The 19676-nt window shown below is 32.4% G+C and overlaps 1 protein-coding gene across 41 annotated transcripts in view; it reads right to left on the minus strand.

Annotated features, from left to right (window-relative positions):
- Rims1 (regulating synaptic membrane exocytosis 1) overlaps positions 1–19676 on the minus strand; it is a 451978-nt gene that overhangs the window by 106003 nt on the left and 326299 nt on the right. For 15 of the 41 annotated variants that reach the window (XM_071613918.1, XM_027928059.3, XM_027928037.2 and 12 more), the window contains 2 exons: positions 9794–9865; positions 2580–2692 (listed from right to left, as the gene is read on the minus strand). In XM_071613918.1, the coding sequence (XP_071470019.1) occupies positions 2580–2692; positions 9794–9865 (185 nt within the window). Of the gene's footprint in view, positions 1–2579; positions 2693–3724; positions 3908–9793; positions 9866–17872; positions 17957–19676 lie in introns of all 41 variants that reach the window. The other 26 variants (XM_027928062.3, XM_027928042.2, XM_027928040.3 and 23 more) reach the window with 6 other exon arrangements.

Genomic DNA, 19676 nt, shown 5'->3' on the forward strand with positions numbered 1-19676 from the left:
ATATATATATATATATATATATATATATATATATATATATATATATATATATAACAGTATACAGAAACAACATGAAAAAAAGTTATTTTAGAAGTGCATCAACAAAGTTGTATAGCTATCCAGGAATATAAACCATTTGAAATATTGGGTCTTAACAATCAGCTTTTAATCAACTCCAGTAAAAGAAAGAAAGAAACAAACAAACAAAAAACGAAATCAGAAAACCACTCTTCGTTAAAAATGAAAAAAAAAAAATTAAAGAGACAAGAAGTCAGTCAAATGCAGGAGAAAATTAATCAATTACAAATAAACTGCAGTTGATATCAATCTTCACATAAGATAAAACTAAATTAAACAAATAATAGAAAAATAAAAAATAACAATAATCCTATAGCCTCAAGAACAATATTGCAATCAATCTTAAATAGCATGTGCTAAAATCTTACCTAGGTCATTAATCAAATTAAAAATTTACCTTTGAAAATATATTTTAGGACAAATATAGCTATCATATGAGCTGTTCAGTTTGAAATAATTCCATAATAATATGATGGCAGACAGTATAGTATTATTTACCAAAAGTCCCAAATACATATATTAACATCATAAAGTACACCATAAATATTTTGTTTGTAGAAAAGAACACTTATATATAATACATACTTCTTTTTACATTTTACAAAAACTGTATCTATATGACTTTTAGATCTTTTATTTCAAGAACCTCAAATGACCAAAAGTGTTCACTAGTGTATTTGTGATATTAAACAGCAAAAAACAAACAAAAAAATCCGTAATTGTCACTCAATCATTCCCTTCTTCCAACCTCAACTCAATTCTTAAATATTGATGATTTCTCTGAAAGACAACTGTGAATATAAATATCATAAAGAGTAACCCTGATTTTAACAAAACATGAATTTTTAAAAATAAAAAAAAATTCAACATACAATCCAACCGATTTTGCAGAAGCAATTCTTATTTCTATGGAAGTAACACAACTACAATCTTGCCATTGAGAATTATATGCAGTACCATTATATGCTTATGAACCTGTAGAGTGTTTTACTTGTAACTGGAGGAAATGCAAAGAATTTTAGGAGCACATGACTTTTTCAGTATCAATATAACCAGTAACAACAAGTCTGTAGCCAAACACCAAAATCTGTAGTCTTTCAGTTGTGCAACAGGAGTTCAAGAAGAATAATTTACATAAACACCAGTTTTTATTTGTTAAAAAGTTAAATAATTTCATCTGGGTTAGTTTTAATAACATTCATTATAGATAATTCTCTCAAAATGTTCCCAGAAAAGAGACAAAAAAGTTTGTTAAACATGTAAATAAAGTAACTGCCATTTTAGAAAAGAAAGTCAGATTTCACAAAGTATCATATTTTCCAGATTAATTGATGCCTTTAAAACAATCCTAAAACCTAAAGCATGATATATCAACAGGAAGTATGATTTTAAAAAATACAAATTCAGAGTTTATTGTACCAGCATTACTCTATTAATAAGTTGATACCTCTTAAAATCCACACTATATTTCTATAATCAACTATTCTGCATGGCAAACTATGCCACATCAGTCTTTGAGACAAAGTATTTATCTTCACAGATCTTTAACATTTCTGTGACACATTCAGTAAAGCACTTCGAGTAATGAGAGAAATGTATCCAGCACACTCAATATGGAGTGAAATGCAAGTTTTACATCAGCAACAATCAACACTGTTGAAAAAAAATATTCAAAATGTTAACCTTTCAGTTGTTTCACAGGGAGGAAGATTCTCAATGCATGTTCAAATATCAGTTCACTGCATTTACACTACCACTCAATAAAAGTTATTTCAATAATTTTTAAATCCTTGATAAGAAATATGTGATAATGAACACTGATAAATCTTGTCACTTACTGAGAAATGGGGCATACAATAAATACTGATTCTTTTAACCCACTATTTAAATCATCTGGCTCATGTAGTTTAAAATTTAGTTTCTGCTATCAAATCACACACACATTCACATGCACACACATGTGCACTCGCTCCTCCCGTTAGGAAAATAATGTATACATGCTCAAAGTGAGAGAATCTCTAAAGTAAGTGCTCTAAGACAGCTTTCCATCTTTAAACTTATATAAAAATACAAGATGCTGTTAATCAAGGTAAAATAAAAAAAAAAAAAAACACTAGTAAGGCATTCAAAATGACTTTAATTTTTTAAATATGTTTTAAAAATAGGTTAAGGCAAATCCTCTTTTAACATGTAAAATACCATATCACACTAGGGTTCTCCTAATTTTATCTTCTATCTTTTTACCTTTGTAAAACCATGTTTGCAGGCCTCCATTCTGATAAGTGACCAGCTAAAACTTGTTGGTTTACTCGGTCAACAAAACTAAGTATATGCCAGGAACCACTGGGGTACTGGGGATAAAAATTCTAAGAAATTTAACTTCTTAGGATTCAGCAAACTACATATTATCCCAAAATATTATTCATTTAATAAAAGGATTATAAAAAGAGGAGGTTCTCAAATCCAAGATTTTTGGACAAGGATCTCTCCATATAGGATACCTTGTTCTATACTGCCACTTCTCACTGGCACCTGAGGGAGCTGTCTTCCCCTGCGACTGCTGAAGGATGTGTCTGCTGGAGGAGACTGGGTTGGACTTCCTTGTCGATGCATTCTGCAGGCATAAAACAGAGGGAGGGATGAAATTCCAATACAGTCAGACAAAAAATCTTTCCCTTCTTCCTGTTACTATTAAAACAGATATAAAACCTCTAACTGGGTCATTGGAAGCAAAATCAAGTTCTTTTTAATGCTATGTGTAAAAGGAATAATACAAAAGGAGCTCAAAAGAACAGATCAATGTCTTCTACACACAGCTTTGCATAATGAATTCCTGAATGGAGCTGAATCCATTCACTTCTTTTTAACTTTCCATGAAGTTGTGCTTTCTGGGCAAGTTATTCCTGTTTGGTAGTGCTGAAACAAACATATCTAATTACAGCCTTTAGATCTTAAAATATAGAAAAATAACTTATGAGAGGCTGTTGCCTAAAGTGCTCCTATTAAATTGATATTAGAATTACTTAAAACTGACATACATAAATTCTAGTTGGAGATACTTTTACAAATTACCACTCACTTGTACTTTAAGTAGGAAAAACCTTGAAAAGTATTTAAAATAACCCTGGACACATGCTATGAAATATACTGACACAAGGACTAAAATTACAAATGAGAATTTGAGAAGCATGCAGATACATTACTACTGTCCAGGAATAAGCTGACCTCCATCTGTTGGCATTCAAACTTTTTGTTTAACTGAAGAACTTTAAGATGCTCTAAGACTTCACTGAACACATGGAAGGTTATTTTTTTAATTCCTCTTACACTTTTAAAAAGCAAATACATATTTAATTCCAAATAATTTATCATACAGAATTTCACATAATTAATAAATTGTATATGAATATGCCACAAACAGATGAAAGGACATAACACAGTCAATTTAAGTTTCAATGATAGCTAACTGGCAGAATTAAAGATTGATGCAAGTAGTAGAGGATGTGGAGAGATTTAAGTGCCACAGAAAAAGAATTAAAACTTATGGTGTCATAATGAGTGAAAGCTTCGAGTGCTCAGGAAGATACAACACCACACCAACACCCGGAGGCAGGACATGAATGCTGGGCTGACACTGAATAGCAACCTTGTCAGAAGCGGAGAAGGTGGCGCCGACCCTCCAGGGGCAAGGTGGTGCATAGAACACAGTGTTCTGACACTAGAGTGCTCACTCGACCTTGAGCGAGCGGGATGTTTTCCCCTAATGACTGGTTGATCAGTCGCTCTTGGGGCTGCGTGTCCCCTTCTAGAAAGACATGGTGGGAGAACCCTAAAACATTAGGGCCAAAAAAGATCTTCAGTCAGCAGGTTCACATTAATTTTATACCAACACATCTGTCCAAGGAAAACCTGGTTACTCTTATAAGACAGTGATTTTTTAAAGAACCAGAAGAAAACCAGTCACACAATTACTGAAATGAAATTCAAATCAAACTGACAAGTTATTATTGCAAATGTGAATGTCATATAGTTTTTAAAGGGTAAGTCTAGGTTGCTCTGATATAATGAACCTCCTATAAGTTCCACAGGGACACAGAGTTCTGTCTCTCATCTTTTTCTGAGCTCTATCTCCAGTGCTAAAACATAGCTGCATGGACAGCAAGAGCTCAACACAGATATGTTGATTGAATGAGTCAGAATAATTAGAATGATGAACATGGGGATACTTCAAGTACATGCCTTCAAGAAGAAATAGTGCATGGTAGAAATCTTTGTATATTTTTACAAGGTTCATAATGTTTCTTTGCAATAAGCAAGTTCATGGCAAACAGCAAAAGGAGGATGTCTTCTGAGATTAATCTAAGGAGATTAAAAATAGACTAATATTAAAAATGCAGAATGTCTCATTAATTCATATAATTAGGTGCCAGTGGTTGACATGTGAGAAAAACATGTTTTTGGATATAACAGTATCTAAAAAGATATCTGTCAACATATTGACAACTATCTCCAAATGGTGTTCCAAATTTTTATGGAACCAATTTCTGAATTAAGGATTAAGAATAAAAAAAAACTTATGTTTAAAATATATTTAAAACAAATACTTTTGCCTTTTTCATAATTTTCAGTACACTTTAAATAAAATTCATAATTAAAATACCTATTATGCCAGAAGAAATTAAATAATATCTCATTTTTTTTTGGGGGGGGGGATTGGGGATTAAACTCAGGGGTACTTGACCACTAAGCTACATCCCCCTATTTTGTATTTTATTTAGAGACAAGGTCTCACTGAGTTGGTTAGCACCTCAACATTGCTGAGGCACTCTTTGAATTTGCAATCCTCCTGCCTCAGCCTCCAGAGCTTCTGGGATTACAGGTGTGTGCCACTGCATCTGACCAACATCTCATTCTTTTTTTTTTTTTTTTTAAGAGAGAGAGTGAGAGAGAGAGAGAGAGAGAGAGAGAGAGAGAGAGAGAGAGAGAGAATTTTTTTTTAATATTTATTTTTTAGTTTTCGGCGGGCACAACATCTTTGTTTGTATGTGGTACTGAGGATCAAACTCAGGCCACACGCATGCCAGGTGAGCGTGCTACCACTTGAGCCACATCCCCAGCCCCAACATCTCATTCTTTTAAAGCAATGCTATAAAGTTGACTTACTAAGTAACTTGAAGTGGATAAGAATAAAGAATACATATTGGCTACCAAAGTATATTAATGAGTACTTTATTCAATCTGTATTTAGATTGATAATCTTTTTTTTAAGTGAAATAATTTTCATAGTTACAGTAATTTTGATTCAGGCTATCTCTTCCATTTTAGAACAATAAAATGGCAAATATCAGTATGAAGAGAACAAAAAGGTACAGCTTAGGTCTTTCATCTTCTTGAGTTATAGATTAATGTTTTATCAGATCCTATTTTATATCCTGAAACATGGATTATTACCTCCATTTCCAAATGAAGATAAAAAAGGAACTGACAATATTCCATTTTATTAAAATATTAGTATTAATACTTAATATTAAATCATTCATTCTGAATTGACTTTCACATTATTCAAATGTATAAATTTGATAAGGGAAGGATTACATGACAAAGTTCTTTTGAATGACACTGAGTGAATTTTATCTATTTTTTCCTTTAGAAGCCATCATGATTAGAAATTTTAACAATCCTATTCAAACTAAACATACTGAATGTGGTCTAAAATTCAATCATACATTTTTCACCCAAGTACTGAGAAATTCCATGGTTATTACAATTTCAATAAAATCTTGTGCTCTTCCTTTATGCAATTTATAAGTACCAAAGAACAACTTGAGTGTGACATGAGATGTGAATAATTTAGATGTGCAACCAAACTAAATAGCAAAGATACAAAAAGCAACTTCAGGTGAAAATAAATTTCCTGGCTGAATATTATACAGTTCCAGAATAGGTGACTTAATGCATCATTTGTTGAGCCACATGGAGGCTCGCATAGCCTGAAAATAGCCTATGATATTTGAGATTAATCATTTAGTAAGATTGGTTTATCTTTCACATGAAATAAAAGCCCCTCAATAATGAAGCAGTTCCTGACATTAGCCAGTGTGGACAAGCAGGAGAGTACAGAACAAAGAATACATAGAAAGCTACTTTGCCTGAGGAAGAGAGGGGATGTGGCAGCAAGCTGAATTATAGGAAGGGAAACTGGAGAGAGGAAATGCAGAACTTGAAGAGAGATGAGTAGGATTTTGGAGAGGAGAGATAATGGATACAAGTATGATTTGTTGTACGAAAATTAATCAAGAAATTCCAAAGTATTTGAGTGAAAAGCTTGGAGAATCCAGGCTGTAATGCATTGATCTTTTCAATGAAATGGGGTGTGATAAGAACTTGAGGATGCAAAAAGAATGACAGAGGTTTAGAACAACCATGTCAGTGAACATGGAAGGGAGGGAACGATGGATAAGCAAAATGGTAAGAACTTTACTGATCATCAGTGCAGGGCATCTGTACATGCCAGGCATTGAATGTGTGTGCATGCTATGTGTGTATACACACACATACTTATCTATGTATACTTTTTTAAATTCTTACACCCTGAGAACTATAATTATTACTATTGTACATATGAAAAACTGAGGATCATAGTGACTTGCAAAAAGACAGAGATAGAATGTGTTGGAGTTAGGATCCACACAAGTATGTTGTGCTCCAACATTTGCTCTCATTTCTGCTTATTGAGATAGTATTTGTTTCTATATCATAAAATGAAAAACAGTAATTTCACATCTCGGATATGCTATCAATTTTTTAGTACAAAACATAAAATATATGCCCACATATAAAGTTGCTTGGAAGGACTTGAAAGAATTATGCTTTGATATTTGTAGGATAGAAACAAATGGAAAATGGCATCTAACTAATGAGAACCCATTCTGCCATATATAAACATGTATACTGCATACTCTGTCTTACTATCTCTAAATGCATATCTAAATACTTAACTATAAAATTTGTTCCATGCCTATGTTCTTCACCTAAAACTTGGACTTAAGTTATACACATTTCTCAGCAAAACTTTAAATCTTTAGTCAGATATTTCTATTGCTGAAAATAGGACTTGCAGAAATTGCTTCTATTGACATAAAAAAAGTCCAGTTTTATTTATTTTTTGTTTGTTTTACTGACTTATTAAAGGATGGTATACCACATACATGTGGTATTTGAAGTCATCAAAATAACTCCTCCTATGATGGCCCCTTACAGAGCAGCACAGGCACTTTCCAAAAGCAACAGCACAAAATAAAGCATACATTTAAGCAAGGCTAAGTAGATGTCTAAACAAACCATCCACAGTCAGGATGCAGAGTGTTGGTTCCAAAAGAAGAAAAGTCACCAGAATAGAATGTAGAAAGGATGCTAGCAGTTCTCAGAGGTGAATTTACATGGAGGAGAAAAGCTAAACTTTTCTGAAAGAGCTTCCCAAGCACAGAAGACAGAAATCAGTTCTGCCTGTCCTCTATCTGTAACTGACTATTATATTTTTCAAAATATTTTCTTATTAGCTATTCCTCATGGGGACAGTTTGCTGATGCCAACAAAGGGTCTTTAAGCCATGTTATTTTCACAGTAATTTTTGCCAAAAATCAATGCATGATGGAGTGGTATGATTCATGTTTGTAAGTTGTTAACTCCCAAAGGTAGAAAGATTCACTGTCCAGGCGGAGAGTGTATCTAAGAGGTAGAGAGCTTTCCTAGCATGCATGAGGCACTGGGTTTGATCTTTAGCACAGCAAGGGGGAAAAAAAAAGTGAATGTGAAAAGCACTATGACCTTACTTCACCTGTAGTTAGGTGGAAACTATATTGTCTTCTGAAGAAATGAAAACAAATGTAACCTAGAAAATCCAAATTAATTCTTCTGTACCTAACTATTCAATAATTCACTTAAAGCTACCTATGTAATTCATAATATTCTACTAAAATTCAACTAAGAGATTTAATTATAACCAAACAAACCTACATGTATAAAAGGTTAGAGTTACCTATTTGAGAGAGCTGGGCTGAGATTAAAGAATGTGAAAACAGAAATGCAATTGGTATTATTTAATTTCAGGCTGTCTATGTAACTGTCAGAACTCTGTGCTTCATTTTCTTCCCAAAGTCCAATTCCTTTTCCAATTTAAGACTTTTTTGAGTCCCCTGCATCCTTATTCCTCTGTAAATTAAGTTCTCCATGTACCACTGCTAGGAGTAGACTTCATCTCCTTTACTCATGACCTGACATGTCCCATATCTTCTCACTTTTCAGGTCTTAACTCAGTGGCAATATCCTCTATATCCTTTAGGAAGATTTCCTTTTTCTTTTTCCTCTCTCTCTCTCTCTTTTTCTCTCTGTTGTTGCTGTTATTGCTTAGGACATTGATTCTTGAACTTAGCACATAACTTGGCACATGCTTGTTAAATGAACGAATCACTGAACTGTACAGATTCTATCTCAAATAAGCCTGCTATGATAACCTAGCTGGTGCCCTGCAACCAACCTTGGTCTTTCCATCCACCTTCCAAAATGTTCCCAAGGTGATCTATAATTTTGTAAGTTAAAATCAATCTCCACCCTCCTGTGTTTAAAGCACATCAATGGCTCATAAAGTTGTGGAGGTTCTTTGGTACACCATTAACAAGGCAGTCTTGTCATTCATTTAAACTCTCAGAATGTCTCTGTTTTTATTTTCAGTATCCATTTTCAACTCCCTGGATCCTGTTCTCCATTCCAAAACTGGTACATTTTCTATAAACTCAAAAAGATATTTCAAGTTTTAGTATTTTTTTTACATTGTTCCCTCTCATGAAACAGTCTACTTTTCACATCTGCTTTTATCTATCTAGACTTAGTTCAAGTGATATCTATTTATCAAACAGTTTAATTTCATTCTGACCCTACATACCTGTTTTTACACTACCTGTGCATACCTCTGTAGTAACAGCTGTGATGTCTGAATGCATTCATTCTTCTACATCTATGTCCCTACACCTGCTCTCAACAATTTTTGAGAATTAAATGAAAAATTTTTGAGAATTAAATGAAAAACTGAATATGTTATCGTTAAACATATTCATATATTATTATTATATAATATTATAATACTTCATATTTTTATTAAACTGAACAAATGAATGTGTTATTTGGGATTTATAAGTGTTTTCTGCAATATTGTTCCTAAAAAAAATGTGTGGAATGTGATGAATTGTATACAGGTCAGTAATTCCTTATAATTTTTGCATGAAATCAGCATTTGTCTATGGTTACAAAACACAAGAGTCACATATTATCTTTTTGAAGAAAAGAGACTTTTTCAAAGATGACATTATTCATATACATAACACGTATTTAACAGATTTGCATATTCCAGGCATTATGTTTGTGGAAATATTTAATATAATCTCTGAAACAAGAAAGTCCCAATAGTATATAAAAATGAATGTGGGTTTAATCCTCATTAGTAATCAGAATGACCATGAAAAGAATGTGATTTTCTTTTAAACCTCCAAAATAACCCTTTATTTCTTCAATGAGACTATTCCCACAAAGGGGCAAAATTATTTACATGAAATTCTTTAAACATCACAACCTGTGTTTAAGAACTGCATAAGTGACATGAGAGAGGAATGCCCTGAGTGTAAGAAGGAAGGACGGCAGCACAGCACAACACCGAGCCTACCTTTCTGCATCAGAGGCAGTGCCTTTCCTAGTCTGTTTTTGGATGCTAGATCTTTCAGACTTTCTGGAGTGCCTGTGGAATGAAATGTTAAAGAAATACAAAATATCTGATGAATAAAGCTACATCAACATCATACAATGATAAAAACAATAGACATGAAAATGACAACTATTTTACCTAAATGGTTTTGTCAGTCAATACTTTTCAAATTAAAAAGTAAATACATAAAAATTTTAAAAAAATCAGAATTGGTGCTGGATGGAAGACAGGAGTTGCCAACAGGAGACACTAGATACTGATGTTTCATTAGTCTAGACAAACAGGTCTACAGCAATGATCTAACACAGATCCCTGCTAGCAACTCTGCCTCCCCTTGATGAATAAACAGATTTAATGGTGAAGTACAATGATGATAAATATGACCATGGTGGTGGGTTAGGTGCTGAAAGACCAAAGAGGGGTGATGTACCCTCTACTTCTTAAAGGTTCAAAGTTGCTGCTACAAAGTTGCTCTTTTCTTTTTTGCCTCAAAATTATAGAGAAAAGAGAAGGAAAATGCTAAGGTGTAAGATTTTGACATAAGTGAAAGTATTTAAATCTACTATTTAAAGCATTTTTAAAATTGTCATAAGTATTTCTTGGTAATACTGTTGCATTTTAAAAAGTTAATCATATGTTACAAATCAAAGAATTAATAAAGTCCCCAATATATTTTCTAAAAGTACACATATACACTCAATATTTGGAATCTGAAGTTTTTTCATATATATGTATGTATGTGTGTGTGTGTGTGTGTATGTGTGTGTATATATATATATATATATATATATATATATATCTCCTACATCCCTAAAGCACTTACATGTGCCCATTTAGACCAAAATGTCTGAACTAATCTAGCTATGTAAAATTTATTTTGTACACTTAAGGTATGCATGATGTTATAAATTAAATACATATTGTAAAATAGTTACTATACTGGAATTAATTAACATATCCATCATATCACAGTTACCCACAGAAAACTACATATTTGAAGTAAGTAATACAAAATATTGTAGTCTAGAACTTATGCCTTTAAAAAATCAGACAAAACATAATAATATACATTTTTACACTGGTTACTGAATCACTACAATTTATACTTATTTTCTTTCCTGATACACCTTCCTTCCAATAATGTTGAGACCAATATCTGTCTTTGCTTATCAGTGTCAGACATCCTAAATGAATCAAAGAATGAAGGCAGTTTTCACAGTGTGTATAGTATTGAGACTACTCCTCTTTCACACTATCTTTTTCTTACAATTCAGGGTTTCCGCTATGTGTTCTTCACCTGCTACTATTCTGAAATCTCATTTCTGAGTTGAAAAAAGGGACGAAATAGAGGAGAAAGTTGTCTCCCACTCACCACATTCCCTTATTAGTTGGAAAAGAGTGGGTTTGGTATAATGAAAGATAATGGTATGCCAGGTGCACTGAAGGAGTATGAACTCATTTAACCTTCAAAACAATCCTTTAAGAAGGTGTCATCTCCATTTTCTCCATTATCACAGATGAAGCAACTGGCACAGGGCAAGGCCACTCAATAATAAAGTAGCAAAGCTGGGAACATATCTATCTGGTTCCATCCAAAATTGTGTGGAGAAGGTAAATTCTGATGCATTTTCTAAGGTTGCATCCTTCAAGAAGGAAAGAACCCATGAAATATGGTATAGGTTTGGGAAAGTACAAAGAGAAAATTCTCCTTTTCACATTAAGGAAATGTAAAAGGAATTTGCTTTACTGGTGTATGGTCAGGAGAGGAGACTTTGCGACAACTGAAGTGCATGGTACATGCTGAAATCAACAGGGGATGCCTGTTATGGTTTCTGGCAAGGGACGCTTGTTCCTGAAGCACAGGGAAGGAGGGATAGACACAGCACAAAGTTGTGAAGAAGGGGATGAGAGGCAGAGTGAGTAAGTCTGTAGCCCAGGAGGTATCTGAATTCAAAGAAAAGGCAGCATAGTCTTTATGGGTAATTTATGCTTGGTTCCAACAGTGCCCAGGACAACTGTCTGGGAGAACAAATGTTTCTTTTCTCATCTTCAGCACAGGGAAAGCAGGTGTCATTATCATCAAGGATTTTTCAATCAGTCTTTTGTTAATGCAAAAAATGCTTGTTGAGTATGTATATGAGCCAGGGTCTACTCTATTTGTGTGAAATACGTCTATGAACAAAGCACTGATTTCAAGCAATTTACCTTTTACTTGTAGAAGATAAAAAATAAACAACAACAAAAAATCACATACAATTCTGTTGTACAGTGTGGGAGAAGGTAATAAATGATAACAACTGCAAAAACAGAAACCAGGCCCAGAGAATCAGAAATGTGATCTGGGGGACTGGGAGCAGCTACAGTTTGCAACCTTAAGCAGAGTGGCCACGAAAGAACCACTGAGTTAGTGACATTTTAGCAAACCTGAAGATGAAGAAGTTAGCTATGGTTTATATTAAAGGAAAGAAAATCTCAAAAGCAACAGCAAGAGGGCAAGTGCTAAGGCAGATGTGAGACTAGTACATTAACCAGTACAGCAGGATTTGAGGGAGATGAGTTAGATGAGAAGAGTGGGGGAGGTAAGAGAGGGATTGGACAGAACACAGTGAATCTACCTCTGCCCAGTAAAAAGGCTATTCACATCTCTTAGAATCTGCCTGCATTTCTTCTTATGCCTGGTAAATGTTATTCATTTTCTAGATTGGATTGAAATATCACTTCCTTGGTAAAATTTTCAGACTCTTCTTCCTCTTCTCATCTCCTAAAACTTATTGGAGTCATATACTAGATGGATTATGATTTTTTTTACCTGCATTATCTCATCTAATCTTGCCAACTCAAAGAGACAGGTAACACTTTTATCTTTGGAAGAATAATGAGATAGAGGTTTGCAAAGGTTAAATGATTTATTTTTACATAGTCACTAAATGTCAAGTCAGAGGTGAACTGAGAGTCTCAACAGAAGTAATCACATTGCATCTCTGGCTTAAATGAAATAGGAACATGCTGACTAAAGTATGGACTCTGATCAGATTAGATTTAATCTCAGCTAGGTGGCTTTTTATCCTCTCTGTTTTTCCACATGCAAAGTGGTAGGTTTGCTAATTCTAAATAGTCCAATATTGCCTAATATTTATATTATATGTCATTTTTGTAATTTGACACAGAATCGACATTGTAGTATTTTCAGCATTCCTTAAAATAGCAAGTGATTAAGAGTGCTCAAAGTATTGCTTTTTATTATAATATATATTTGGTTTTGAATGTAAAGACACTTATTATTCTATAAGCATTAATAAGTAGGGCTTCATACATGTACCCTTTTTACATTTATTTTTAATCTTCTAGTTAAGGATACTCCTTTTTATTCTTCAAATGCCATTAAAATTTCATTGCATTAAAGATTCTTCTAAATATTCGTACCAAGGACATGTCTTTATAATTCTTCTAACCACTGAAAAAGAATTCCTCAAATAGAACTAAAATGATAGATACATAATTGCAGGAATTGAGTGTCAAGCAACACCAAAGAAGAAAATAGGAAATTCTAATGTCTTTTCTACCCTAAATCCTAAATCCTAGCTATGAATATATTGTACATTTAAAACACAACTATCCCTTGGAGTAAATAAAGGCTGAAGTTATAAATAATAGTAAAGGTCAGAAAAATCCATTATATTCATGTACTATACAAGTGAAAAGACTGATCATGTAAACACACAAGGTATCAGAGTAGAATGAACTCCCTCCTACACTTAATATTATTCCTCATAAGTTTCTTGTAGTCCAGAACCAGGTCTCTTTGAGTTATTACCATAACTACTTAGTACATAGTAGTTCAAATGAAAGATGAATGAATGGTTCAAACACTATTGTCACAAATGACAGGGTATCATTCTTAAGGCTGAATAGTACTCTATTGTATATATATACTACATTTTCTTTATCCATTCATCACTTTATGGACACTTAGCTTGTTTCCATTACTTGGCTACTGTTCATAGTGTTTCAACAAATGTGGGGTCGAAGGCTGGGGAGTGTGTGTGTGGGGAGGGTTCATCAACAGGTACCAAGTTGTAGCTAGACAGAGAAAAAAGTTAAGGTGTGCTATTGTACAGTTATATGACCACAGAAAATGATATTTCAAAAAGCTAGAAGAATTTTGAGTGTTTTCACCATAAAAAGTGAAAAATGAGGAAATAAATGTTAACTCTGATTTATATATTACATGCAGTAAATATATACATATTATTATATATGCATATATATATGTACATACATATATATATATATATATACGACAAATACGTGTATTAAAATATCACATGATACCCCACAAATAAGTAGCATTTTTATGTTTTTATGTACATATTAAATTTAAATATTAACACATTTTATTTTGTATATTATCATGGAATTTGACATTTAAAAATTATAATTAGCATAAAATAAACTAGGGATATGAAATCTAGTCCCCATTTGATCAGTTTAGAAATAAAGCTATGCATCATTCTCTGGGCTGAAGAAAATATAAAATACCACAAATAATGAATGACCTCTGGTTTATTGTCTTACTCATACTAATTTTCAGTCATTATTTAGGCTCCAATATATGTTTTAATCATAATACAACAAGGCAGCATAGTCTTAATTTTAGAATCATATTAAACATTAGAATTCAGTTGGTCCATCTACACCTTGGTACATTTACAGATAAGGAAACTGAGTCCCATAACATTTAAGTGACTGATTCAAGGTCATATAGGCCTTAATTATGTCGGTAAGGACACTGCCTTCATGTCTTCATGTCCTTAATTTCTCTGTTCTTTAAAAAAAATGTTTTTCTTCTATTGTTATCAATACTTTATTATTCATAAATAATATTTCTTTGGTTTAAAAACACAAGAACCAGAATTTTTATTTCCTTTTTCATTCAAAATGTTTACAGCTATATGATTTTAGCTTTATGCTTACTAGTTTATAGGTTACTGATGAACTTATTTAAAAGCTATGAAAGTACATTAAAATGTAAATGTAAAATTTATGATTAAATTAAAGCAAGAGTAATAATCAGAAAATGAAAATGTTTCTAATTAAAACTGAATTCTTTTGAAACTCCATTTAGAAGTATTATTCCCTCTTTATGTAAACTTAATTGTGACGATTTTTAACATGTACCAAAGAGATCATTATTAAAAGCTGTTGCTACTTTCCTTTTCTCTTCAATAACTAATTTAAGTTAGAGTAATTTCCTGAATACATTGGTAACTAAAGCTTTTCTGAAGATATTAAAATTCACGTAAAAATTAATATGTTAAGAGTCTAATATTGGAATGTTATTTTCAAAATACTCAAATGTGGTCATGATACAAAACATTCAAATTCTGCACATATAATTCCCTGGCTGCCAAGTCTCCCAGGATAAATTTCAAGTAATGTCCATTTTACTTATAAATATTCAGCATATCAAAATCTGACACTGTGTTCATTTTATTTAAAAATTGGCAGGATCTGAATGAGTAAAAATGCTTCTGGGAGGTGACATGCAAGTAAGTGCTCCTTAAGCTTTATCATGTGGTTGGCATGGCTACCTATGAATTTAGCACTAGTTGATTATGATTTCTCATTTTTATGGGAATGTATCATTTTAACTTAATAAAATTTTATTTTAAACTATTTTCTACTCTCTACAGTAATAAATCATGGTATCAAGTCATTTAAAATGCATTTCTTAGCCAGATTTGGTGGTGCACACCTGTAATCCCAAACACTTAGAAGACTGAGGGAAGAAGATCACAGGCTTAAATTTAGTGAGATCCTGTCTCAAAATAAAAATTGAAAAATATCAGAGGATGTAGTCCAATTGTAGAGCACTCACTTGGCATGCATGAGGCTCTGGAATTGATTCCTAGCACTACACACACACACACACACACACACACACACACACACACAAACACACTCACACACACAAATATATTTCTTTTCATTGAACAATAGGCATTATTTACAAATAAGTCATTATAAAAAAACAGCAAAATGTTCCTAGTGTGGTGGTGTACACCTGTGATCCCAGTGGCTCAGGAGGCTGAGGGCAGAGGACTCCAAGTTCAAAACTGGCCTCAGCAATTTAGTGAGGTCCTCAGCTCTATCTCTAAATAAAAACATAAAAAGGGCTGGGGATGTGTCTGAGTGGTTAAACACCGCTGGATTCAATCCCAGATACAAACAAAACAAAACAAAACAAAAAAACAGCAAAATGTATTAAGTTTTACATTTTATGTTCCTTTTAATAATCTTATCTAAAATGTTCACCTCTTAGTCTTACAACACACACGCACACACACACACACACACAATCTAGGAAAGCAACAAAATTTATTCATGTACCATAAATGAAGCTAATGCATATCTTATATATGTAAAAGCTGAAGCTATTATTTGGTTTCTATTTTTCTCAATCAATGTCCAGATAAGATTACATTTACATATATTACAAAGACCAACATATGTAATTGTCCTATACTTGCTCATTACATTAGATGAAACTGTTGCTTTATTTGTTCTAAAATAAATTCAAGGATTTTCCAGAATTATCTTTTTTAGAGGGAAATTCTAAGTTTATCTTTGACCCGGATATTATCTTTCTTAATCACTGCTCTGCTATTAAAATAGTGTGCATAATAGGGAGAAATAACAAGCATTTATTGAATGAATGAGTAGCAATATAGAACTAATTTATACAACTGCATTATATTTAATTTAAATGACTTTACACTTACAATAAATTTTAGATTGGAGACTTTACTAATTCTTCTAGTCCCAAAAATTCTAAACCAGATAGTAGCAGAGGCAATTAATTTTAAACTTCAAATATATAAATATAAATCACATGAACAGGTAAATGTCTTACAAATTTAAAATGCTAAAATATTTTGAAACCTTCATAAAATATCAATTTTTGGTCTTTCCCAACATTTGTAAAATGACAGTAAATTTTGCTAAGTGACAGTGTTTAGTTTTTCTATCAAATTGAAATCCACAAATTACCTTGATTGTGTAGAAATACAGAAAATAAATTATACAACTTTTCACTAAGAGTACAATTATACCACTATATATATTCAAACACTTAACAGACCCTGTATGCCCATATGACTAGTGGTCATTTAGCTAGGTGTTCTGTTTCAGAGATACCATATCTATTTATATACTAAATACTATCCATGTGTTGACTGAATTTCTACTGCAGAAAAGTATCTCAGACACTTTGCGCGACCAGTTGGGAAAAATGTTGAAAGGTAAAAACTATACATAACAAGCACAATAAAATATGAAAATTGGGTTAACTGCAAACTGAGAAAAATGAAGCAATGGAAAAGTACATATTTTGATACCTCTTAAAGATTATCTTGAAGTGGATTGAAAGCACTGATGCTATTTTTAAAGACCTACCTGATAGACTGACCCTAGTCCTTGAAAATATTTTGTTTAAAAACATTATATACATAAAACTTAAAAGAACTGGGTGTCCTACTTTAAACCAGACATTTTTTAATATACCCCAAAGCCTAAACTTCTTGAATAAGCTTATACAGTAACAAATCAAGGAAACTGAAATTAAACTGTCAACCAATATAACTAAGAATAGGCTGGGTGACAAATTCTAATATACTATAAAGCATCTGAGAATTTTTATTTATTTACATAAAAGCAAAAGTAATATACAATTATACATCAATATTTAATAGTCAATATTCAATAAATATGCTGCAATAAATGCTCATCAAGATAGAACTCTTTCAAATGGATCCCAACTTTACTGTGTTTAAATGATACCATATTCTATACTACTCTCATTTTAGTAGATATTCTGAGGTGCTTTATTAGAGCTGGGTGCAATTACTGACAGAATCGCAACATATCTAGCTCTGGTTCCTGAAAGCAAATATGTCACAACCAACATTTTTCTTGGTTATCCTTCACTTGGTGGCCTAGGAGACTCAAGTAGCTACTTGTCTGTTAGGACATGACTAGTACCTGTCATTCTCCGGAGATGCATGCTGGATTTGAATCCTGGGGCTAGGAGGTCGTCTCCTATCTAGGGAGGGGGACCATCTACCCCTGGTTGCCCAGTGAACAAGACAGGAAAAAACAGGACATTTAGTAACTCCTAAAATAAAAGAACATATGGAACAACAGGACTGGAATAACACCCCAAAAAGACAAAGTGTTTATACTTTGCTCTATAATTTAATTTTCACTTTTACAAGCTCAGAAAGATAAGTTATAATATTATAAGGAAATAAAATCTGTAATCTTACAAGTGAATATAAAAAAACACATTTGGGAAGATGTTTAGAACCCATCAAGTGTAATTTTGTTTCATAAAAATGTGCCTGTGTGTATACATATCTATATTCATACATAAATATGAATATAATTGTTTCAAAAGATGCATTGTTAAGAATCTCACTTATGTTTGTATAAAATAAGTTTAATACACCACTACTGCTTATTTGATACCAGAAGGGAAAGTATTGGTGGCAAATGTCAGGTGTGTGAATTTAACACAGGAACACAGTTACATGGAAGAAATACAAATACTCTTAAGTATTGAAACAATGACATGAAATAATTCATGGGAAGACTCTGAGAGAAGTTTTAACAAAATTTCTTGCACCAAACTGCAGCTAATTACTCACTGATAAATTAAAATATGGAATACAGACCCAAAAAAATGGCAAATTAGCATTGTGCTTAAAAATTCTGCTAACCTTTATGTGCAAAAATGTCTTTCAATTGGTTAAACAGTTGTATTTTGTTTCCATATTTACACCAACATTTTTTTTTTGTGACTAACAGGTAGACAAAAGTTTGAAACTTCATTGATTCTTTTATCAAAGTATCATGAGATTAATAACCATAATTATGGAAATCTACTTGAAAACTAAAAAAAGGGAATTAAGGTCAAAACAAGCCAGGCTTAAATTTCTTTTTTCTTAATGTATTAGATAAGAACTATTTTAGGATACTTTCTCTAGATATTGTCTTTTTCATATACAACAAGGGGCTCATTTACATATAAGATTTTACAATAACAAAAGGAGATTAGTCCTTATGATTCTTTTAAAAAGTCATCTTTAGGGCTGGGGTTGTGGCTCAGTGGTAGAGTGCTCGCCTAGCATGTGCGAAGACCTGGGTTCGATCCTCAGCACCACGTAAAAATAAATAAATACAATAAAGGCATTGTGTCCAACTACAACTAAAAAATAAATATTAAAAAAGGAAAAAGTCATCTTTATGTCATTATACCTTGACTTACTTTATTTATTCAACTATAGGACAAAAGCAGCAAAGGCTGTCAACTTGTAGCCAGGATATTTGAGCTCAGCAGGTACTCAATTCTAAAAGCCCCTTGGAAGCCTTTGCTTAATCATACTTAGATGGACAGATTCAGCATAATTCAAGCTGAGCTTTGAGGAAGTCTTCAGGAAAGTGGAAACATTCAAAAACAGAATTTGAGCAAAAGAGAAAATTATGCCACATGTACTCTTAAATGTTTTATGTATTTGTTAAATTTAAAACATTCTGCACTCATTTTGAATTATTTAATTATTTTTAATTACTTAAATTATTTCAATCTGAATGCTTTAAAATGATTCTTTGCAATTTACTGGCTTTATTTTAGGGATGAAATAAAGCAAAATGCTTTTAAGAAAATTGGAAAATAATTATAACTACAGTGCTTTCTATACTAAGTTATGTTCAACTGTGTTTTGAAATTATTTGAAAATATAAAAATAGTTAGTATTTTTCTGTGAAGTACTAATTTTAACTTAAC

This window comes from Marmota flaviventris, chromosome 6 (assembly GCF_047511675.1).
Source record: "Marmota flaviventris isolate mMarFla1 chromosome 6, mMarFla1.hap1, whole genome shotgun sequence".
NCBI classification, from domain to species: Eukaryota; Metazoa; Chordata; class Mammalia; order Rodentia; family Sciuridae; genus Marmota; species Marmota flaviventris.